The sequence below is a fragment of the Aotus nancymaae genome, unplaced genomic scaffold (genome assembly GCF_030222135.1).
Source record: "Aotus nancymaae isolate 86718 unplaced genomic scaffold, 86718_ANA_hifiasm-v0.15.2.pri h1tg000036l, whole genome shotgun sequence".
Classification (NCBI taxonomy): domain Eukaryota; kingdom Metazoa; phylum Chordata; class Mammalia; order Primates; family Aotidae; genus Aotus; species Aotus nancymaae.
In genome coordinates this window covers 93,337,978-93,362,873 of record NW_026988450.1, presented here as the reverse complement: position 1 = coordinate 93,362,873, position 24,896 = coordinate 93,337,978, and the positions used below count along the sequence as shown (strand labels likewise).

Genomic DNA, 24,896 nt, shown 5'->3' with positions numbered 1-24,896 from the left:
GCGTTGCCCTCCAGGATTGGCGGTACCGGCTGTGGAGGCGGAAACTGAGAGGCAAGAGCCCCCAAGGATTGGCGGCTGCGCAGACGGGGCGGGGCAGCCCTTTGTCTGAGGGTGCTGCGGGCTCCCGTCACTTCGCGCGTGAGGCTGCGGCGTGGACGGTGAGTGGGGGGTGCGTGTCGGCGCCGGGCCGGCCGGGACCCTTTCCCATCACGGACACCCGAGCCGGCGCGTCCTCCACACGGATCGTGAACTGTTCCCCGCGGGCACGGAGTGCCCGCTCCGTTTGCTCTGGTCCCCTCCCCTCACGGACGCGCGGCGGCCTCCTCCCAGGGCCAAGACCGCGCCCTCTCCCCCGTTCGGGTTCGCATCCTTCCCCTGGCCCGGCCTTGGACCCCTTCGGGCCCTCCCACGGCACCGCCTGCCTAGGAAGGCTTCGGTTCCTTCCGCGCCCTTCCCCCCTTGGGCTCCCTCAGACCCCCAGCGTTTCTCCCATTTTGGATTTTCTCAGACCGCCCCGCGTCCCTCCCACCTTGGATCTCCTCAGATCCCCGGCGTTCCTCCCCCCTCGGGCCCTCCCGAGCCATTTCTACCGGGCGCCGTACCTCGGGCCAGGTTGGCGGGAGTCCTAGGGGCGCAGTCTGGACCCCCCCCGCCCCGGGCCGCTCTTCTTGCCGCGCTCCTCCGGCTCTTGGTGGGGAGGATGGAGCCGACTTGTTCCCTGGGATGGGCCTGGAAAGGGTTGGGGAGCTTCCCCAAAATATAAAAATTGAGGTTTTTCTGTTTTATGCAAAACCTGAGGAGCCCCACGAAGACCCCGGCGACGCACCGGGAGCGCCACTTTATTTAGCAATAAAAAGTCTTCCCGCGTCAAGACGAAAACGAGCTGCTTTCGTCTCAGCTGTTGGTCGAGCGTGCTACTTGCCGAATGTCTTATTCTCCCCCTATTTTGCTATCGATGCTGTCTTTTCTGTTACTTTGTCAGAGCCCTGTTTTAATGAATGAGCCCAACTCTTTGGAACACAGCAAATATATTCCTTGTTGTTTACTGGCTTAATTTTTTAATTGAAAGTAATATGCAATACTTCTTCTAATGCAACCATATCTGAAAAGTATAAAAGTCACCCTCCCCAACACTGCTAGTGTGTGAAGAGGCAGGGACTGTGAACAGTTTCAGAATTTTTGAATGCCGTTACAGCTCTAGGCACGCGCGCACACCCTTTTTTCTGTCAACATTCAAGGGAAGCTGGTGTCGTTTAGACTAACACCGGGGGCGGCAGGGGGCGCTCCGCTCGTGCTCCGCCGAGTCCGTACTCAGATTTTTCGGTTAGTAACTGTCTTCTGGACATCGGTTTCTCTGTCAGGCGGACTCTGTGAAATGGATAAGGGTGGGAGATTGCCATCGACATTCCCTCCCCATACAGGGCTGTGGTCCTGTGTGCTTGACAGGTCCCTGCATTCCTGCCAGTTCGACGTTTTTCGTTTATTGGTGAGGTTAAAATCCCTTCGTTTGTGTTTTAAACATTTGTATTTCTTTGTGATTTTCCACCTCATATTCTTTTCCATGTATGTTGAAAACATGCTTCTCAATTTGTCTTTTGAGTCTGATTATGGTGTTCGGTTCTGGTTTGGCCTTTTCAAAATAGAAAATTTAAAAATTTTATGAGTCAAATATTTTGCCTTAAGGCATTTTGAGCTTTGTGCTGTGTTTTAAAGGGCTTTCCCCACTCCAAGATTATTTTTAAAATAAACTCTTGTTTTTCTTTGGTACTTGTAAAATGTTGGATACATCTGGAATTTATTTTCTTGTGGGGTGAGTTTGGAATCCAGCTTCGTTTTTTTCCCCTAAATCATAGCTATTTCTAACACCATTGATCTTTCTATTGATTTGAAAAACCACCTTTGTCATATACTAAATTGTTGCACGCCTTTATGTCCATTTCTGGAGTTTGGTAGCTTTGATGCACGTACGATTTTGATTCATAAACTGCACATCTATGGATCTCTGTCCCTAGTCTTTCTGCTTTTGGTATTTTGCTTAGAACAGCCCTTCCGACATAAAATAATAAAAATATACTTGTATTTTTATTAAAGGGCTTTTTAAATTTAATATAATTATACATATTTATGGGGTACATGTGATATTTTGATACAAGGATACAATGTATAATGATCAAATCAGGGTAATTAGGATATCTGACACCTCAAACATCATTTTTTGTGTTGGAAAACATTTCACATCTCTTCTTCTGGTCGTTTTGAAATATACAATAAATTATTAACTGTAGTCACTTTACTGTGCTATCAAACACTGGAACTTATTCATTGTATCTGACTGTATGTTGTAATCATTAACCTACCTCTGTTCATCTCACACCTTCCCCTCAACCCCACCCTTCCCATCCTCTGGTAACCATCATTCTACTCTCTACCTCCATGAGACCAACTTTTTTAGTTCCCACATATGAGTGGAAACATGCAATATTTGTCTTTCGGTACCTTGCTTATGTCAGTTAACATAATGACCTCCAGTTCCCTCCCTGTTGCTGCAAATGACATCTTTTTTTTTTTTTTTTTTTTTTTGAGATGGAGGCTAGAAGTGGTGTGATCTCAGCTCACTGCAACCTCTGCCTCCCAGGTTCAAGCAGTTCTCCTGCCTCCTGAGTAGCTGGGATTACAGGTGTGCAGCACCATGCCCAGCTAATTTTTGTATTTTTCAGAGATGGGGTTTCACTATGTCAGTCAGGCTGGTCTCGAACTCCTGACCTTGTGATCCACCCACTTCAGCCTCCCAAAGTGCTGGGATTACAGATGTGAGCCACCACGCCTGGCCAACTTTCTTATTTTTATAGCTGAATCATATTCCATTGTGTACATATGCCATATTTTCATTATCCATTTATTTGATGTACATTTAGATTGATTCCATATCTTAGCTATTGTGAATATTGCCGCAGTCAACATGTATGTTCAGGTATCTCTTTGATATACTGACTTCCTTTCTTTTGGGTATATACCCAGCAGTGGAATTGCTGGATCATATGGTGGATCTATTTTTAGTTTTTTTTCATATGCCTGTTGGTCATACATATTGTATGTCTTTTTTTTGATAAATTATTCAGATTATTTACCTGTTTTTAAATCAGATTAGTTGTTTATTTCTATTAAATTGTATCGCTCTCTTCTGCATTCTGGTTATTAATCCCTTGTTGGATGGTTTGTAAATATTTTCTCCCATTCTGTAAATTGTCTCTTGATTCTGCTGATTGTTTCCTTTCCTGTGCAGAAACCTTTTAGCTTGATGTAATCCCATTTGTCTAGTTTGCTTTCGTTGCCATTGCTTTTGAGATCTAACCCAGAAAATGTTTTCCCAGACCAGCATCCACAAGTGTTTTCCTGGTTTTACAGTTTTCTTTATAGGGATCCTGTGCATTTCTAAGGTTTAATCTTGTTTCTTGTTGCTATTTGTTGAATAGATTTTTTTTCCCCTTCATATTTTCTGACTGGGTGTTGCTGGTGTATAAGAAAGCTATCAATTTGAGTTTTTGTTATGTTGTTTTTTTGTTTTGTTTTGTTTCTCATTTTTTGAGATGTAGTCTCACTCTGTTCCCCAGGCTGGAGTACAATGGCATGATCTTGGCTCACTGCAAACTCCACCTCCTGGGTTCAAGCAATTCTCATGCCTCAGCTTCCAGGGGAGCTGGGATTTACAGGCACATGCCACCACACCTGGCTAATTTTTGCATTTTTAGTAGAGATGGGGTTTTACCATGTCGCCCAGGCTGGTCTTGAACTCCTGACCTCAGGTGATCCACCCGCCTTGGCCTCCCAAAGTGCTGGGATTACAGGCGTGAGCCACCACACTCAGCCAGAAAGCTATCAATTTGGATACATATTTCTGATCATTAATTCTGGAAAGGTTGCAAGTTAGGGTTTAGTTTAGGTTAGTTAGGTTAGATTAGGTCAACTTTTTTGCATTGTGCTCACAGGTGGCTCAGAAGCCTCCTGTCTTGAATGTGCTTTCACCTTAGTGGGTAAGGGGCTTCTTGGTGATGAAGAGGGAGCAGTGCTTGTTAGCAGAAAGTCCAGGGAGTGAGGATGATGAGGAGCGAAAGAAGACAGTGGCTCTGGAGGAGATCCTGGCAGCTCACCCCATACCAGGATACTCCAAATGTGCCTGAACCAGTGTGTCACCACGTGCAAGGTCCTCTGGAATGACAGGCATTCTGCTTTGTCGCATTGAGACAGGAATTCCAAAAAGAGTGATAGGAGTGTCTCACTGCCACGTGGCTTTTGATCACCTAAAGAAAACTGGATAGCCAGTTGCTAACGACATTGATCTATGGTTTTTGTTTTGGATTATTCCCTAGGGAAATTTTCAAATTTGAAATTCCTGAGTTTGAAAAATGAACTCTTCATGCTGCCACCTTTGTGACCAGTTAGTGGGTGGGATCATTGTTCAGCCAGTGCCCTGAGTGGGTGTTCTTTATATTGCCCAATGTTAGCTGTTGGCATGGCCTCAAGAGGGGGGTCCTCAAACTCCACTTTCAGTATTCTGGCACGGTGATTTCTAGCCTGTCCCAGCCCCTGACCCTGGAGCCTGGCATCTATAGAGGACTTGTCATGAGCCTGTCTTTTAATTTTTAAAAACTGTCCACATCCTCCTTCCCTGCCCGAACTGTATTTTTTTGGTTTTTTTTTTAACTGTGTTCTTATGCAGCAAAGATTGGAGTTGGGCCTCAGAATCCCGGGGATGAAGTAGGGATGGAGTGTGTTGTTAAAAGCTGGTTTCTGGCACCCCAGATCGTTCTGTGTATGCAAGGTTTATGTTGAGGCCCATGGTGTGTGTTTGTCTTGGTATCCTGTTGCAGGCTTGTTCCAGGAAACCAAACCTTTATCTGCCATAGCGTAAGTAAGGAAAAAATTTAAACTAGTTTATACCACTTTTAAAATGTATTTTGTCCATATATACATTATATGTTTTTAAATTTTTATTTATTTGTTTATGTATTTTGTGAGGGAGGGTTTCATTCTGTTGCCCAGACTGGAGTGTAGTGGTGCAGTCACAGCTTACTGGAGCCCTGACCTCCTAGGCTCAAGCAGTCCTCCCACCTAAGCCTCCAGAGTAGCTGGGACTATAGACCAGCTAATTTTTTTGTTGGTTTGTTTTTGTAGAGACGGGGTCTTGCTATATTTTCCAGGGTGGTCTTGAACTCCTGAGCTCAAGTGATTCTCCCACCTTGCCACTCTAAAGTACTGGGATTATAGGTGTGAGTCACCATGCCTGGCCCATTTTCTTCATTTTTTACCAGAATACAATCATACTTTGTGATGTGATTTTTTTTTTAATTAGCAATATGTGAAGGTCCTCTTTCAATAGAGACCTGATACAGCATTTTGTATTTATGCTTTTCTAAGACTCACCCCAGGTAGCAATCTTTCCCTTTCTTTTTTCTTTCTTTTTTTTTTTTTTTTTTTTTGAGACAGAGTCTCATTCTTTCGCCAGGCACAAGGCTGGAGTACAGTGGCCCCATCTTGGCTCACTGCAACCTCTGCCTCCCGGGTTCAGGCAATTCTCCTGCCTCAGCCTCCCAAGTAGCTGGGACTACAGTCATCTGCCACCACACCCAGCTAATTTTTGTATTTTAGTAGAGACAGGGTTTCACTATGTTGGCCAGGATGGTCTCAATCTCTTGACCTCATGATCCGCCCATCTCAGCCTCCCAAAGTGCTGGGATTACAGGTGTGAGCCACCACGCCCTGCCACAATCTTTCCCTTTCACTTCTCCCTGCCACACACTTGTTAACAGACTGGTATTGTCCTTTGGAATTTTTCCTCTGTGTGTTAATTTAATCAAATAGATAATACCTTATCCAGCAGCATCCACCTCTGAGCCAGGGCTGTTCTATGAGCTCTCCTCTCACCAACCACATGATCTCTAGGCCTTCAGAGGAGTGTGTCATCTTCTGGATTTACAGGTGTGGCCTCAGTGCAGCTGGCCCAAGTGAGGCAGGTGAACCAGTCCCAGGTGCCTGTGACACACATACCCTAGGTGGGCTTGAGGTCATAGTTTACAAAATGAAATCATCCCCTGCATGCTGACCCCATGCTGCATTTTCACTCATCCATCTGGTGACCTGACACAGCACACGTTTCTCTTTAGCAGATGTATCACTTTTATGTAGAAGGACCAATATGGCATTTGCCTCAGCAACATTTTTGAATCTGCACCCTCACCCACATCCGTTCTTATAAGGCACCCCCTATCCAAGGGCCAATCTGATTTACCTAAATACTGTTAGGTAGCTTTCAGTATAAAATTGAGAAAGAGTATGAGAAACTCTACTTTCCCATGCCTGCCAGTGCCAAGTGTTGACTCCTTACTTGCTATTACAAATGGCATAAAATGTGAGCTCATTGCTCTTTATTAATTTATTCAACAAACAGGCCAGGTGTGGTGGCTCAGGCCTGTAATCTTGACACTTTTGGAGGCCAAGGAGGGAGAATCCCTTGAGCCCAGGAGTTCAAGACCAGTCTGGGCAACATAGCAAGACCTCATCTCTACCAAAAAAAAAAAAAAAATTAAGGAATTATCCAGGCATGGTGATGCATACCTGTAGTCCTAGCTACTTTGGAGGCTGAAGTGGGAGGATCGCCTGAGCGCAGGAGTTGGAGGCTCCAGTGAGCTATAATTAAGCCACTGTACTCCAGCCGGGACTACAAAGTGAGACCCTGCCTCTAAGAAATCAATTAATTAAAAGTTTTCAAAAGTACATTGCCTGGCAATTTTTAATCATTAGCCTAGAAGTAATTAAAAAAAAAAACAGTCAACCGCTGGGTGGAGCCAGGGCTGCTTGTGGTGGGTGGGGCAGAGGTCTCTGAGAGATGGATGGGGAGCACAGGTCCCGGGATAAAGGGCTGCAGGGCTCTGAGGAAAATCACAAAGATTGGTGCAGGCTCATAGGAGCCATTGGGGTCCTGGGAGGACCTTGGAGCAGAGGACAGTAACTATTCTCTCAGGAAGGTAGATGGAGGGACTGGGCTGACAGACTGTGTTGGGAGCTGCTGAACATCTAGGAGTGGTGGTCATGGGGCAGGGAGGGCAAGATGGGCAACGTGGTCAGGTTCTTGATGTGCTTAGAAGATGAATTAGAAATGAGGTGTGAGAATGAAGAAGGAAGGAGGCTTACGTACAGGTTCACAGACCAAGCTGGGGGCAGAAAGGTGGTAGAGGGGGTGCTCGGTTTGGGATGTTAAATGTCTGAGATGCTATGTGACACCCATATTGAAATGTTGAGTCAGAGGGAAGGGGGATCACCAGCTCAGGTGTACCAGAAGAGCTACTGGGCTCAACTGACTTTTCAGACTCGCAGGACAACCATACCTAGCAGCAGGTTCATGGAAAAGCTGACTAGCCTCATCCAGCAGGCATCCAGGGAGTACTCAGGTGCATAAACACAAGATGCAGGTAGGAGAAGGAGTTAGCCTGGTCGAAGGCCTTGTGGTCACACAAGCCAACACCTCCTGTGTCAGGAGAACTGGCTGCAAGATCTGCTTGGGAGGCCCTGAATCTAGTTCCCGTGGTTGTTCATCATTGAGTCCCATCCCAGGTGTGGTTGGGCCATAGAGAGAATAACCACCTCTGCCAGGTTTCCAGGGGACCAGAGTTGTGCATTCACCAAAGGTCAAATTCACATGCAGGGCTAGGCGCAGTGACTCAACACCTGCAATTCCAGCACTTTGGGAGGCCAAGGGGGGCAGATCACTTGAGCTCAGGAGTTCAAGACAGCCTGGGCAACGTGGTGAAACCCTGTCTCTACAAAAAATACAAAAATTAGCCGGGCATGGAGGCAGGTACCTGTAGTCCCAGCTACTCAGGAGACTGAGGCAGGAGAATCGCTTAAACCCGGGAGGCAGAGGTTGCGGTGAGCCAAGATCGCGTCGTTGCACTCCAGCCTGGGCAACAAGAGCGAAACTCTCTAAAAAAAAAAAAGAATTGCATTGCACTTACACAGAAATGTGCATGCGCACACACATTTGGAGGGAATGGGCAATTTTGGAGAAACTCCACCCATGTTTCGCTGTCCTGTTCTTCAGAGGCAGGCAGTTGATAGTTTATTGTGTATCTTCCTGAAAGTTGTCTATGCAAATATATACATATATCTGATATGGGTTTTTGTTTTGCTTTGTTTTGTTTTTTGAGACAGAGTCTCACTCTGTTGCCCGGACTGGAGTGTAGTGGCATGATCTTGGCTCACTGCAACCTCCACCTCCTGGGTACAAGTGATTCTCCTGCCTTAGCCTCCTGAGTAGTTGGGATTACAGGCACTTGCCACCACACCCAGCTGATTTTGTATTTTTAGTAGAGACAGGGTTTCACCATGTTGGCCAGGCTGGTCTCAAACTCCTGGCCTCAGGTGATCCACCCACCTCAGCCTCCCAGAGTGCTGGGATTACAGGCATGCTCCCGGCCTATATCTGATGTTTTATAGACAATGGGATTGTGATGTCCCTTGACTCCTGCCCCCAGGCCCTTTCCTCCTGGCAGCCCTGACACCTATTGTGTCACTCTCGAAGTATCTTGTTTGTTGTGGTGCCCAACTGAGCCAACCATGTGAGGATGTTGGTTCCTTTCTTGTATCATGTTTTTCTGGAGTGTCTCTGCCTTTGGTCACCTGCTTGGTTTCTGTGTCCCTGTCACAGACTCTTTGACGCTCCAAAGACTGTGAACCATGTCCTGTACAGGGCCAAATGTGTCAGGAAAGCTCTTGCCCCTGCTTCCCTTTTTCCCCCCGCCATTTGGGTGTGTGTCAGACACTTTTGCTTACCTTGTCCTGTTACATTCCAGCACTGGCCCAACGACTCCAAGCATTCCCTTCTCACTTGATGATAAGTCTTCCTTCAAGTGCTCAGACCAGATCCCTGGGCCACTGTTGACTCGGTTTGTCCAGAACTGACCACTTCTCATGCCTCCCCTTTGAATACCCTTGTTGAACCACAAGGTTGAGAGCCTCCGCCACATCAGAGCACCAGGGCTGCCTAAGGGTGGGATTGGGGGGAGTCTTATTGTCACCCTGGTGGCCAAGCCTTTCTTAATTGGGAGGGTGTTTGGGGAAGCAGCTTGGCCTGATGCCTGTATCCCTCACGTGACCTGGGGACAGTCTGGTACTTGTGTGAGTGCCTCAGGTATAGAACACACAGGGCCCTGGTGAGCTGGTATCCTTGTGTGTGGGAAGGACCATGGGCCGTGACCAAGGTGCAGCAAGTGCCTTGCACCTGGTGTTCAGAGAGCCCAGTACTGGCTGGGCAGGACCAGGAACTGTGTTCAGGGCCTGGACAGGCTTGGGGGAGGCAAGGCAGAGCAAGGCTGCAACAGTAGCAGCTCCTTGCACCTTACCTCAGTGTGCCCCTCATTGACTCTAAATGAGGCCCAGGGGTCCCCTGAGGGTCCCCCAGGAAGTTAAGGTCTCAAGGTCATACCCCTCTCTTGTCCCTTCCTCAGCCCCATAGGCTCCTTCAATTTCTGTGATTCTCAGAGGCCCCAGGAGACCAGGTGATGGCAGCAGCCAGGCTCCTGCCAGTGCCTGCAGGACCCCAGGTAAGCTGTCCCCAATACCTGTGCAGTGCCCCCAGCCAGAGCCCTGTGGTTCCTTCCATGCCCCGTAGCTCCTGAGAGCAGCCAGAGCATCACTGCATTCCCTGAACTCTCTAGCACCTTCCCATTACGTACCTCAGCTCACAGAGCCCCCCCATTGCCAACTGCTCATGTCACATGCACCCACTCCCTGTCACAGAGGTCAGGATTTGATCTTACCTGCAGCAGCCCCTGTCGTTTCAGGCCAAGTTAACCTTCGAGGATGTGGCTGTGCTCCTCTCCCAGGATGAATGGGACCGCCTGGGCCCTGCTCAGAGGGGCCTGTACAGAAATGTGATGATGGAAACCTACGGAAATGTAGTCTCACTGGGTAAGGCCCCTTAGCAGGCCTTGTCTGTGTATCTGTGTGTTGGACTGGGGTGGGGGCTTCCCAGGGTAGGGGGCCTGGGGCAGGCTGGTCCTGGAGGTTTGCTCTCATCACCCCTTTGGGTACTTAGCTCCAGCAGAACATCAGTCCTGTCCATTTTCATGTCCCCACAAGTGGCTTGGGTGGGGGGCGAGGGGGGGTGCTCTGTAAATGTTGTATAAACGAAGACTTCCCTCTCCATGAGCAGGACTTCCAATATCCAAGCCTGACTTAATCTCCCAGCTGGAGCGAGGGGAAGATCCCTGGGTCCTGGACGGAAAGGGGGCTAAGGAGAGCCAGGGCCTGTGGAGTGGCCACTCAGGTGAGTAAGGAGAGCTGTCCCCTCCTTCACTGAGAGCTAAACAGGTCCTCAGCACAGCTGTGGACCTAGTTCAGACTGAGCCGCTGACTGCAGTGGCTTCCACCTGGGGTAAAACCTGTCCAGCCTTATCTGGCAAAGGAGTCTGTTGGCTGGGGGTTGCTGAGTCAGGCAGTAGTCCATGGCCAGAAGTGAGCATAGCAGTGAATTTCAACAAGCTGTTGTGCAGAGCCATATAGAGGAAATTAAGGCATGGCTGCAGTGATTCTGTCCCTGACCAGAGGGACTGGTTAGCCAGATTTGGTCCTAATGGGACATTCAGGTTTTGGAGTTACCTGATGATTTAGCAAAGAACAAAGCGTCCTAAATATAGAAAGGAAGTGTCTCAGCCTGCCACTCAAGGTGAAATGCTGAAAGCACAGCACCCTGTTTCATCTCAAGAACAAGACAAAGGAGCCCGCATCCCCATGTCCATATAACATTGTACTGGGCGTCCCATGTATGAAATAACACAAAACCAAAGCTATAAGAATTGGAAAGAAAAAAGCATTGTTTGCAGTTTATGTGATTGTCAACTTGGAAAATGATTAAAATTCACAAAGGAAATTACCAGTTTTGCTGGATATAATTTTTGTTTTGTTTTGTTTTGTTTGGAGACAGTCTCGCTCTGTCACCCAGGCTGGAGTGCAGTGGCATGAGTTCTCGGCTCACTGCAATATCTGCTTCCTGGGTTCAAGCATTTCTTATGCCTCAGCTTCTCAAGTAGCTGGGATTACAGGTCTGTGCCACCAAAGAACCTCCTACTTCAGTAAGGTGACGTCTAAGTCTTAGGAAAACCCCAGTCAGCCTGTCCTACCATAATGTGCCCCACTTGGGGTGAGTAGGGACAGTTGGGCAAAACCTCCATTGGCTGATCAGCTTCAGCGTTTCAGGTGTGGTGGTTTTCTCCTTGAAAGCTGCTCCTTGTGGGCGCGGTGGCTCACGCCTGTAATCCCAGCACTTTGGGAAGCCGAGGCGGGTGGATCACAAGGTCAAGAGATCGAGACCATCCTGGTCAACATGGTGAAACCCCGTCTCTACTAAAAATACAAAGCGCGTGCCTGTAATCCCAGCTACTCAGGAGGCTGAGGCAGGAGAATTGCCTGAACCCAGGAGGCGGAGGTTGCGGTGAGCCGAGATCGCGCCATTGCACTCCAGCCTGGGTAACAAGAGCGAAACTCTGTCTAAAAAAAAAAAAAAAGAAAGTTGCTCCTTATTTCTAGAGTTTATGTGAATAGGGTACCAGGTGTTACAGTGTACCTCTTACTGGCCTGCAAAATCAGATATCCTCAGAGGAACAAGGTACATGCCAGCCTTAGAGGAATGTAATTTTCCAGTGACTATAAACAAGAAGACACACCATCATGTCTTGGAAATCTTGCATAGAACTTCTGCGTGCTAACTGCAGCTGTAGGAGGCAGGGCATTTGCCGCCGCTGCCAAACTAGTCCTGGGCTCCCTGGTATCTAGCTGTGTATTCACCTGATAGAGAGCTTAAACTCCCTTTGAGTGCCCTTTGAATGTGATACCACAAAGACTGTGAAATTCTCTGAGAGCATTGTTGGTTGGAGATGAAAAGTTTTTTCACAGAAGCACCTGGTCACCTCACCGCTGGCACAGGTCACAGAGGACAATGGGACTGAGTGAGTTTTAGATTACTGATGTGCACAGAAGCAGAAGCCACCTTCCACAACCTGGATCACTGCCACTGGCATCAGAGCCAGTGAGGAGTAGAATATGCCTTTGTCTTGTCCTGGCAGTTCCTCAGGATGGATAAGTGTGTGCACCTACCCAGCCCTGCCCCTGCTATTTTTAACTCAGTAAATTGTACTTACATGTTGTAACAGCAATGAAAAGATTTTCCAGTCTTTTTTTTCTTTTTCTTTTTCTTTTTCGGAGAGACGGAGTCTCACTCTGTCTTCCAGGCTGGAGTGTAATGGCATGATCTTGGCTCACTTCAATGTTCACCTCCCAGGTTCAAGTGATTCTCCTACCTCAGCTTCCCAAGCAGCTGGGACTACAGGCATGCGCCATCACATCCAGCTAATTTTTTCATTTTTTTGTAGAGACAAAGTTTCACTCTATATTGGCCAGGCTGGTCTCAAACTCCTGACCTCAGGTGATCCCACCCACCTTGGCCTCCAAAAGTGCTGGGATTGTTGGCATGAGCCACTGCGCCCAGCCAGGATTTTCCACTCTTGAAGGGAGTATTTTGTTGTCACTTCAACTCACTGTTTTTTTTCCAGACAACCTCAAATGGGACCATACTACAGCCTGTATGCAACAAGACAGTTTATCTTGTCCGTGGGGTAAGTGTATGCCTGATCTTTTTAATTCAGTACAATCTCTGAAGGTGTCAATGCTAATGTTTTACGAGAATGTAGAGACTACTCAGGGTGCTATGAAGCTTGTTATACAAATCACACAATTGCTACAAAACATCAGGGAGAGTTTTTTTGTGTTTTTTCATTTTTAAAACTTTTTTTCTTTTCTTGTGAGCCATAGTAGGCCTAGATTTTTTAATTAAAAATTTATTTCAGTGAAATTAATTTTTTAATTAAAATTTATTTTTTTATTTGTTTTATCATGCTTAAAACATACTTCTCTACTCTGTACTTAAAACGTACTTCCCTACTCTATACTTAAAACAACAACTGAAACCGTCATTCTAAAAGCAAGTGACACTTGACTGAAGTCCAACTTCTGCACAGGATGGATGCAGGGTGCAAGTAAGTGTGGCCTGTACCTGGCCTTCACAACGACTCGAGTCTGTCTCACAAACAGTCATGTGATGCTTTCATGCCATGAATGATTGAGCGAGTAATCTCTTAAACAGTTTAATATGTATGTGTATGTGTGTGTGTGTGTGTGTGTGTGTGTGTGTGTGTGTGTGTGTGTATTTTTCTTCTTTTTTTGAGACAGAAATCTCGCTCTGTTGCCCAGGCTAGAGTGCGTTGTAGAGACAGGGTCTTGCTATGTTGCCCAAGCTGGTCTCGAACTCCTGGCCTCAAGCAACTCTCCTGCCTCAGCCTCCCAATATGCTGGGATTACAGGCATGAGCCACTGTGCCTGGCCTATTTTTATTATTATTATTATTATATTTTTTTTTTTTTTGAGACAGAGTTTCGCTCTTGTTACCCAGGCTGGAGTGCAATGGCGCGATCTCAGCTCACCGCAACCTCCGCCTCCTGGGTTCAGGCAATTCTCCTGCCTCAGCCTCCCAGTAGCTGGGATTACAGGCACGCGCTTTGTGTTTTTAGTAGAGACGGGGTTTCACCATGTTGACCAGGATGGTCTCGATCTCTTGACCTCGTGATCCACCTGCCTCGGCCTCCCAAAGTGCTGGGATTACAGGTGTGAGCCACCGCACCCGGCCCTATTTTTTTTATTATTAAAGACATCTTTCCATCTTGTTACTTTGGCATCAGGTTAGAAGCCACCCATTCAGGAAACTTTTTTTTTTTCTTTAGACAGGCTCTCACTCTGTTGCCAAGGCTGGAGTACAGTGGCATGATCACAGCCCACCGCAGTCTCAACCCCCTGTGCTCAAGCATTCCTCCCACCTCAGCTTCCCAAGTAGCTATAACCATAGGTGTGCACCACCATGCCCAGCTGATTTTTGTAGAAACAAGATTTCAACATGTTGCACAAGCTGGTCTCAAACTCCTGGGCTCAAGTGATCCACCTGCCTTGCCCTCCCAAAGTGCTGGGATTACAGACATGAGCCACCATGCCTGGTGAAACTTCAAACAGTAGAAATAATACTCTTCAGTGCAAACGAGTAACTATTTCTTCAGCCTACAGGCTTTATTCCATGAAGATGAGGCTTATACATTAAAAAAAAAAAGAAAGAACTAAAACTTGTTTCTATCAGTTTAAAAAACACATAGCCAGCCTAGGCAAGATACTGAGACCCAACACTACAAAATAAAATTTAAAATTAGCCAGACATGGTTGTGCATTCCTGTAGTCCCAGCTATATGGAGGCTGAGATGGGAGGATTGCTTGAGCCCAGGAGGTTGAGGTTGCAGTGAGCCGTGATCACATCACTGTACTCCAACCTAGGTGACAGAGACCTGTCCCCAGAAAAACCCACAGAATAACTTTCTAAAATGAGACATATTAAAAATTATATTAAACTAGGCCGAGTGCAGTGGCTTACACCTGCAGTCCCAGCACTTTGGGAGGCCAAGGCGGGTGGATCACCTGAGGTCAGGAGTTCAAAGCCAGTCTGGCCAACATGGTGAAACCCTGTCTCTACTAAAAATACAAAAAATTAGCCAGGCATGGTGGTGCATGCCTGTAATCCCAGCTACTTGGGAGGCTGAGGCAGGAGAATTGCTTGAACCTAGGAGGCAGAGGTTGCAGTCATTATTCATCAGTAAAGTGGAAATCAAAACTACTGTACCATGTTACACCTCCAGAATGGAAAAACTGGAAAGATCTGACAATATCAAATGTGAGTGAGGATGTAGGGCAGCTAATAGGGTTGTAAATTCACATAACCACTTTGGAAAAATTTGGCATCATCCAGTGAAATTGAAAACATGGTCACGAATATTCTGAGAGAATGGAGGTAAAAAACTAAAAAAAAAAAAAAAAAAAGTGAAATTGAAAACATGAATTCCTATGTTCACCACTTCCCACTCCTGCATATTTATACAGCAAGGGCAGTTGTGTGTAAGCACCAGGAATCATAGGAGAATCTTCACGGAAGCATGTTTCATGATTTAAAAAAACATTTGAAAAGAATTCAGGGCCGGGCGCAGTGGCTCACACCTGTAATCCCAGCACTTTGGGAGGCTGAGGCAGGTGGATCACAAGATCAGGAGTTCGAGACCATCCTGGCCAACATGGTGAAACCCTGTCTCTACTAAAGATACAAAAAATTAGCTGGGCATGGTGGCACATGCCTGTAATCCTAGCTACTTGGGAGGCTGAGGCAGGAAAATCACTTCAACCTGTGAGGTGGAGGTTGCAGTGAGCCAAGATTGCGCCATTGCACTCCAGCCTGAGCAACAAAGTGAGCCTCCATCTCAAAAAAAGAAAATTTAAAAAAAAAAAAAAAAATTCAAATGTTCATAAACAGAATAGGCTAGACATAAACTATGGCATTTTAACGTAATGGAATATACTGCAGTGAAGATGATTGAATAACTGCTACACAGCAACATGATGGATCTCAAAAACGTAATGCTGAGTGTGAAAACAAGTTCCAGAAGACTGTGCTCCATGAAACGATAGAAAGCTCAGAAACATGCATAACTAAATAAAATAATGTTTAAACCTAGGCACAATGGCTCACACCTGTAATCGCAGCACTTTGAGAGGCCAAGACGGGAGGATCGCTTGAGCCCAGGAGCTTGAGGCTGCAGTGAGCTATGATAGTAGCCACTGCACTCCAGCTTGGGTGACAGCACAAGACTCCATCCAAAAAGAAAAAAAAATCACTGTTGTCCTCAGCACCTCTCACCTACCACCCACTCACACACAATCAGCTTGCAGAGCACTTGACTTGGCTCCCAGAAAGGTCTGCACCCCGGTCTTTCCTGCCACCCGTGCTGCTGCTCCTGCAGGCCTCATCTCTGGCCTAAACTTGGCAGCAGATTCCCATCATGTCCCTCTGCACCTCCAGTCTTGTCCTTCCCACCCTCCTCCTGCCAGTTCATTCTCCACGTGAAATCATCTTCCACAGGGCCAGGTGCGGTGGTTCACGTCTGTAATCCCAGCACTTTGGGAGGCCGAAGTGGGTGAATCACTTGAGGTCAAGAGTTCAAGACCAGCCTGGCCAACATGGCAAAATGCCATCTCTACTAAAAATACAGCCAGGCGTGGTGGCACGCCACTGTAATCCCACTTAGGAGGCTCAGACACAAGAATCGCTTGAACCCGGGAGGTGGAGGTTGCAGTGAGCTGAGACTACGCCAGTGTGCTCCACCCTTGCAACACAGCAAGACTCTGTCTCAAAAAAAAAAAAAAAAAAAAAAAAGGCATATACAAGTCTCTTGGCCTCCAGATGGCACCCACACCCCCGACTTGCTCACAGGAGCTCATACCTCTCCCTGCCTGCCCATGTGCTGCTGTCTGCCCCACAGAACACCCACATTGTGATGTAGGCCTGCATGTAAGCTCTGTCCACATGAGGACTCTAGTGAGGGCAGGGCTCAGGCAGCACTGGGCTGTTTCCCAGCTGTTCTGTGCACTCCACACAAGGATGTGACCTCAAACTGGAGTTTACACCTTTCTCTTAAACCTCACTCTTTGTCTTGGCACATTCCTGTTTGGAAACATTATCTTCTGATTTCTAGTTGTTTGACACAGTTAATGGTGGTTCTGTTCCTCTCTAGCTCACACATCCATGTGCCTTGAGGGATTTTGCACCTTCATCAGCAAGGCCAGTTTCAGGGTTGCACTTGCTTTTCAGTTTTGAGTAGTGTTAACATTTTCATTTTGGATTTGTTCTTTCAGAATATGAAACCAAGGGAGAGAATCAAAATACAGACTTGAGTCTGAAGCCATTAATTTCAGAGGAAACGGTGATTCTGGGGAAAACACCCTTGGGGAGGATTGATCAAGAAAATAATGAAACAAAGCGAAGCTTCTGTCTAAGTCCAAATTCTGTTGACCACCGTGAAATTCAGGTCTTAAGCCAAAGCATGCCACTCACTCCGCACCAGGCAGTGCCTAGTGGAGAGAGGCCCTACATGTGTGTCGAGTGTGGGAAGTGCTTTGGCCGGAGTTCCCACCTCCTTCAGCATCAGCGTATCCACACTGGAGAGAAGCCCTATGTGTGCAGTGTATGTGGGAAGGCCTTTAGCCAGAGCTCAGTCCTTAGTAAACACAGAAGAATTCACACAGGTGAGAAGCCCTATGAGTGTAACGAGTGTGGAAAAGCCTTTAGAGTGAGCTCTGATCTTGCTCAACATCACAAGATACACACGGGAGAGAAGCCTCACGAATGTCTTGAGTGTCGGAAAGCCTTCACTCAACTCTCACATCTCATTCAGCACCAGCGGATCCACACAGGAGAAAGGCCATATGTGTGTCCATTGTGTGGGAAAGCCTTCAACCATAGCACTGTCCTGCGGAGCCACCAGAGGGTACACACCGGGGAGAAGCCTCACAGGTGCAATGAGTGTGGGAAAACTTTCAGTGTGAAGAGGACACTACTGCAGCACCAGAGGATCCATACTGGGGAGAAGCCCTACACCTGCAGCGAGTGTGGGAAGGCCTTCAGTGACCGCTCAGTCCTCATTCAGCACCACAACGTGCACACTGGGGAGAAGCCCTATGAGTGCAGCGAGTGTGGGAAGACCTTCAGCCACCGCTCTACCCTGATGAATCACGAGCGGATCCACACTGAGGAAAAACCCTATGCATGCTACGAATGCGGGAAGGCCTTCGTTCAGCACTCACACCTGATCCAGCACCAGAGAGTCCACACTGGGGAGAAGCCCTATGTGTGTGGTGAGTGCGGGCATGCCTTCAGTGCACGTCGGTCTCTGATCCAGCATGAGAGAATCCACACTGGTGAAAAGCCTTTCCAGTGCACAGAATGTGGCAAAGCCTTCAGCCTAAAAGCAACTCTGATTGTGCACCTGAGGACCCACACGGGCGAGAAGCCCTATGAGTGCAATAGCTGTGGGAAAGCCTTCAGCCAGTACTCAGTGCTCATCCAGCACCAGCGGATCCACACAGGTGAGAAGCCCTATGAGTGCGGGGAGTGTGGACGCGCCTTCAACCAGCACGGCCACCTAATCCAGCACCAGAAAGTGCACAAGAAGTTGTGACCCGTGGCTGATACAAGAATCCATCTCACAGAAACTGCACGTGGAACTACAAGCAGCCTTCAGCCCAAAAGAAGTTTCTGTTAACTCTATAGGAATCCTTTCTTTGGTAATTCAATGTCACAAAATAACTCCGAAAAGAAGCACTTGGCATGATGTTCCCGTGGAAAAATTTCAGAGACTACCTGTTTTTATTTTCCTCACCATCTTGAGGTTATATTGGAGAGTAATCATAGAATTGTAGTGAATTTTGGTAAAAATAGCCACAATTCTTTCTCTGACATTAGTTTATTTGAACTAAGGGAATTTAAGGCATAAGAACTATTGTCCCAATAAAATCTTACATTCCAAATAAAGTTCTTTTTCTAAGAACATTACATGCCCTTCATAAATATCAATTAACCATACTGATTATTGCACTTAAAATTAGAAAATTTAATATTTTCATTATTAAAACACTAAAGTGCTATATGGATAAAGTGATACAAAAAGATTTTCATCAAGTATGTAAAATGGATGGAAATCCTAAGTGTGTGGAAACACCTGTTTTGTATACAACAAGGAAAAGTCTAATGATATATTAGTGAGAAATTATGTAAATTTAGAAAACCTTGTTTTTTGTTTTTGTTTTTTTTGGAGACAGCTTTGCTCTGTTGCCCAGGCTGGAGTGCAGTGGCGTGATCTCAGCTCACTGCAGCCTCCACCTCCCAGGTTCAAGCGATTCTTGTGCCTTAGCCTCCCAAGTAGCTGGGATTACAGGTATGCACCACCACCACGCCTGGCTAGTTTTTGTATTTTTAGTAGAGATGGAATTTCATCATGTTGGCCAGGCTGGTCTCGAACTCCTGGCCTCAAGTGATCTGTCCACCTTGGCCTTCCAAAGTGTTGGAATTACAGGTGTGAGACACCATGCCTGGCCTAGAAAACCCTTTATCTGGTGCTTTATTCAAGATCAGAAGGGGTATCCTAACTTTTTTAGTAAAAATTCAATTCAAAAATGGGTATATTCCTCAAAACCTGCACTTATGATCTGCAGACCCTATGCCCCAGAAACCATGGGATGTCTCAATTCCTATGCAGGCATAGGAAGGGAGCTTCACTCTCAGTGCAGATCTCATAGCTGTTAACACCAAGAACTTCTTTACATCTTATGGTATTCCCCCCACCAAAAGAAATGCTGAAAAGACTTCTTTGGTACATATATTTAAAACGTAAGTTTCCCAAATTCAGATAGCTCTTTTTTGCTATCTCTAATATTTCTATTCTTTTATTTGAAGGATTTATGTTTCATTTTTTTACTCCTGGTTCAAGAGTAGTATTCATTGCCATATTACTGTGATGAAGATGAATCTGGTTTATTCATAATTAAAATTTTGTATTTGTTCAGAATTATTTGTTCTAAGGATACAGTTCTTAAAACTGAATTTGTGTCAGAACCATTTCTGGTAGCAACTAGCTACAAAGGAAACAAATGTATGAGATTTAAGCCACTTCAAATTCTCCTCAATGTATTAAGTGCCTGAGATAGAGAAGGGCTGTCTTCACCCCTGACCCCCACCCCCAACATCTGTCAGCTTGATGGGGAGGAAATAGGTACTAGGACATTGATCCTTTTGTTGTTGTTTTAAAGATGGTCTTGCTCTGTCACCAGGCTGGAGTGCAGTGGTGCCATCATGGCTTACTGCTGCCTCAAACTCCTGGGCTGAAGCATTCCTCCCACAGCTTCCCAAAGGGTTTGAGGTTACAGGCATGAGCTGCTGCGCCCATCCAGGCATTGATTCTTAAGTCCACAGCAGAACACTGTAATGTAGACAAAAGCTTGTTCCCCCTTCTATGTAGAGACTAGTGAAAGAAACTGACAACAGTGAAGTATTAACTCCAGAGAGGAACTGGTAACTGATTTGTTAACTTGAGAAAGGAGCTGACATTGCTGGTGTTTTACTTCAGAGCAACTGAAATCACTGAAGTGAAATTCTAGAGAAACTATTACTGAGGTGTTACTTCAGAGGAACTGAGATCACTGAAGTGAAACTCAAGACAGCTCAAGTAACCAAGGTGTTAACTTTAGAGGCGTTACTGATTCCATGAGGTGTTGCTTCAGATAGGAGATGAAATAACTAAGGTGTTACTTCAGAGAAGACAAGAGCTTGTCACTTTGGAGAAGAGCTGAGATCAATGAGGTGTCACTTAAGCAAGAAAATGAGACAATTAGTGTTATTTCAGAGGATCTGAGTACACTGAGGTATTTCCTCAGGAGGTGAGATCACTGGGTGTTACTTCTGAAAGGAACTGACATCACTAATGATTACTGTAGAGTAGCTCTGACACCTGAGGTTTACTTCAGAGTAGTTGAGATAACTGAAATGGGATCACTAAGGTATGACTTTAGAGATTAGATCATTGTAATTCTTCTGAGAAGTTGAAATCACTAAAGTGAAACTTCAGAAGGATGGAGGTAACTGCTATTTTATAAAGGAAGTGAAATGTCTATATTGTACCATCAGAAAGATGAGAATGCTGAGGTGTTACTTAGGAGCTGAGATCACAGGTTCTGCTTCACAGAAAAGCTGAAATCAATGAGGTGTTACTTAAGGAAAGAGCTGAGATTACTGTTATTCAGGACCAAGATAATATCACTCAGGTGTTAGATGCTGAGATCACAGAGATGTTACTTAAGAGAGGCTGAGATCACTGATGTGATTCTTCAGAAAGTAAATGAGATTACTAAGGTGTTACTTTAGAAAGGAGATGAAATAACTGAGTTGTTCGCTGGAGTTGAGATCACACAGGTGTTACATCAGAGATGGCTGAAATCACTAAGGTGATTCTTCAACAAGCGGTTGAGATCTCTAGGGGTGATGCTTTAGAAAGAGGTTACTTTAGGGAAAAGCTATGATCACTGAGATGTTACTTCAGATGGAGCTGAGATCACTGATGTAATAGTCAAAGAGAAACAGATTACTGAGGTGTTACTTTGGAGCCAAGAGGAGATCACTCAGGTAGCTAGATAAGATCATTGAGGTAAGTCCAGAAACCTAAGATCACCTCGATGTTAATTTAGAGAGAAAGTGAGACCACTGTGATGCTATCTTAAATCTTCTATAGGCCAGACACGATGGCTCACACCTATCCCAGCACCTTGGGAGGCTGAGGTGGACAGATCACAAGGTCAAGAGTTTAAGACAGTGATATTCCATTTAAGATGAGAATAATTCAATTCAATATACAGGAATATTTGTTTAGAAAGACTTTGTATCACAGGACAAGTTACACAGTACAAGTTATTTTGGATTCCAATAACCTAGGGTTTTAAGGGAAATCCTTCCAAAAAGCATGTTTGTTTTCCTGCCTTCTTAAAGTGAGCTTAATATCATTCTGCCTGTTTTTGCTGTGTCAGGCTGCCATTGATCCACTGGTGAGAATGCAGGCTCAGGTGTCCATGGAGCCAGGAAGTGGGCTTCAATGCCCTTCTTTCTGAGGATTCCAAGGCTATGTATTCTTGCCACTCACCACCTCCTCTCCAAGGAGAAGGTGGCACATGACCTACTGGAACATAGCTTTTTGGGATAGAACATCAAAGGCCAGAACCCCTCTCATGCTAACAGCCTCTCAACCATTATCTTTTGCCTCTGACTTGTCAGCAGCATTCCACTTTTATTTTGGATTTTTTGTTTTATTCAGAAGTCTGTATATTTTAGGTATTTAAATACTTCTCTTTGGCTGGGTGCAATGGCTCACACCTGTAATCCGAGCACTTTGGGAAGCTGAGGTGGATGGATCACTTGAGCCCAAGACTTTTAGATGATTAGCCAGACCAACACAGCAAAACCCTTCTCTACAAAAAGAAAAAAAAAAAAAGCACACAAAAATTAGCTGGGTATGGTGGCTTGCACATGTAGTTCCAGATACTCAGGAGGCTAAAGTGGAAGGATTAATTGAAGCCAGGAGTTCAAGACTGTAGTGAGCTGTGATCATACAACTGCACTGTAGCCTGGGCAACACAGCAAAACCTCATCACAAAACAATGCATATATATTTCAATACTAAGAATTTGAAACATGGTTCTGTTCAAAGTTCCTATTACTTTGGAAAACATTTTAGTCCACCTAGAATTTATTTCTGTGTATAATCTGACACTTTCAAATAAAGTAATGACTAGAACAAGTATTTGTAGTGAAGGAAGATCAATAACTTTGGCATAAAGATGTCCCACAAATCAGTGACCATAGGACATGAACAGCCATTCCAGATAAGAAAATATACAACCTGGAAAAGGCCCAAGTGTGCCAATCCCAAAACAAATAAAAAATGCTACCCACTAACCAGTTAGTAAAGATTATCCTGTAATGACCAGGTATGAGGAAACGTGCGCTTTCATGCATTGCTGATGATGTATCAATTAATACAATCCTTTTTCCCTGGAATTTCTCTGGGCCATAAAGTGACTTCTGCTGTGCTATCCCATGTCAGGTGTGAGGAGACAGTGGTATAACTCATCCCTTCTCTGGAGGAAGATGACAGCACACTGGGCTTGGCATGTACTAGGCAGCCCTGAGGCATCCCTGAGGGAGAGGGGGCATTCCCAGAAAACAAACTAGGAAATCTCTGGCTACCAACGGCCACTCAGTGTACAAAGGGGCTGGTGACGGAGGCTGGGAGTGTCTTGTCTAGGAGTTGGACTTGCCCTGGGGTGGGGGAAATATTTGGGTGGTTAGTAGTGTGTATTAGGGTTCTCTAGAGGGACAGAACTAATAGAGTATACACACACACATATATATGGGAGTTTATTATTATTATTACGTTTCACACTTGTTGCCCAGGCTGGAGTGCAATGGCGTGATCTCGGCTCACCACAACCTCTGCCTCCCAGGTTCAAGTGATTCTTCTGCCTCAGCCTCCCAAGTAGCTGGGATTACAGGCATGCGCCACCATGCCCAGCTAATTTTTTGCATTTTTAGTAGAGACAGGGTTTCTCCACGTTGGTCAGGCTGGTCTTGAACTCCCAACCTCAGATGATCTGCCTGCCTCGGCCTCCCAAAGTGCCAGCATTACAGGCGTAAGCCACCGAACCCAGCCTAAGAGGAGTTTATTATTAAGTATTAACTTACACGATCACAAGTTCCGACAATAGGCTGTCTGCACACTTGAGGAGCAAAGAGAACCAGTCCAAGTCTCAAAGCTGAAGAACTTGGAAGTCCAATGTTTGAGGGCAGGAAGCATCTAGCACAGGAGAAAGATGTAGGCTGGGAGGCTAGATCAGTCTCTCCTTTTCACGTTTTTCTGCCTGCCTTATATTCACTGGCAGCTGATTAGATGGTGCCCACTAGATGAAAAGTGGGTCTGCCTTCCAAATTCCACTGACTCAAATGTTAATCTCCTTTGGCGATACCCTCATGGACACATGCAGGATCAATACTTTGCACCCTTCAATCCAATCAAGTTACACTCAGTATTAACCATCACAAGTCCATCCCTTGTCAACTTGAACCCATACACATCTCCTGAGGTCATACATAATCTTCAAATAAAAACAACAATAAGGTCATAATTATGCCTAGCATAATACAAATAGCCTTTGTACAACTCGAAACACATCAATTCCCAAACCAAATACTATTATATAAAGTTAACAATACTTCAATGCTGATATGAAGTCAATAAATTTATGTCACATGATAAAGGAAAAGGAAATAAAATGAAGATATTTTCTTAATACAAGTGTATACATGCACAAACACGTTTTTAACAAAAGGAGGAAATAGTCATGACAATTAAGTCCCTATTTCTGCAGCTGGTGACGTGGTCGTAGCTGGTATTGATGACTACCTTCTTCTACTACCCATTCTGTATTCCCTTTGCCTTCAGCAAGCACCTCAGCAGGTTGTGGTCTTTTGGGTTTTTTTTTTTTTTCCCCTGGTGGAGTGAGCCACACCTTCATTCCTGAAGGGTCTGGGCCATTTGTAATCTTGCCTGGATTGGGCTGTTGTAGTTTCCCATTGACCTTAATCACAGGACATGGTAATACTAAGAGACACCCTAATGAATCTCCTGAATTCCACGCATACTCTTCCTTAGCTCCGTTGTAGAGTAGTAGACTGATTTCATCTTGATAGTCCGAGTCAATCACCCCAGCCAACACTGTACCTCCCTTCCTAGCGTGTTGACTTAAAGGTAGGAGGAGCCCAAAGTGTCCAGGTGGCAACTTACCTTCCAGTTTAATGGGATCATTGTTGTGTCTCCTGGTGGCAGCATTCCTCCCTCTGGAACTAAGACCTCTAGGCCAGCAGAACGTAATGTCTCGGAACAGAAAGCAAAAATTTTGCTAGTGGATCACTAGGGGTGATGGTGAGTGGTGCCACATCCACTTCCACCCCTTGATTCCTGGACCCGTGAATCCTGGCTATGGGAGAAACAGTACCACATATTGGACACTGATTCAGAACATACATGGCCTCCTGGAGAGCTCTGCCCCAGCCCTGCAAAGTAGTGTCACCTAGTTGGCATTGTAATTGTGACTTCAAAAGGCCATTCCACCATTCTAGCAACCCAGCTGCTTCAGGATGGCGAGGACCATGGTAAAACCAGTGAATTCCATGAGCATGAGCCCACTATCACACTTCTTTAGCCATAAAGTGAGTGCCTTGGTCAGAGGCAATGCTGTGTGAAAGAACATGACGGTAGATGAAGGTGTTCTGTGGGTCCACAGATGGTAGTCTTGGCAGAAGCATTGCATGCAGAATAGGCAAACCCATA

General features: G+C 45.7%; 1 protein-coding gene across 3 annotated transcripts; it reads left to right on the top strand.

Annotated features, from left to right (window-relative positions):
• Positions 1–99: 99 nt before the first annotated feature.
• Positions 100–19,532, top strand: ZNF250 (zinc finger protein 250). Of its 3 annotated transcripts, XM_012473351.2 has the most exons (6): positions 100–158; positions 9,509–9,596; positions 9,822–9,963; positions 10,208–10,321; positions 12,603–12,665; positions 16,825–19,532. In XM_012473351.2, exons 2-6 carry the CDS (start codon positions 9,555–9,557, stop codon positions 18,144–18,146), a joined length of 1,683 nt encoding a protein of 560 aa, XP_012328774.2. In that variant the 5' UTR covers positions 100–158; positions 9,509–9,554; the 3' UTR covers positions 18,147–19,532. The 3 variants fall into 3 exon arrangements, with proteins under 3 accessions (XP_012328774.2, XP_012328775.2, XP_064240809.1); XM_012473352.2 differs by lacking the exon at positions 100–158 and having other exon boundaries at positions 8,496–9,596; positions 9,837–9,963; XM_064384739.1 differs by lacking the exon at positions 100–158 and having other exon boundaries at positions 8,496–9,596.
• The last annotated feature ends 5,364 nt before the right edge of the window (positions 19,533–24,896 follow it).

Coding starts and splice junctions, on each gene's coding strand:
- ZNF250 (XM_012473351.2), top strand. CDS start 9,555: ATGGCAGCAGCCAGGCTCCTGCCAGTGCCTGCAGGACCCCAG. Junction 9,597..9,821: donor CAGTGCCTGCAGGACCCCAG/GTAAGCTGTCCC, acceptor TACCTGCAGCAG/CCCCTGTCGTTTCAGGCCAA. Junction 10,322..12,602: donor CCTGTGGAGTGGCCACTCAG/GTGAGTAAGGAG, acceptor TTTTTTTTCCAG/ACAACCTCAAATGGGACCAT.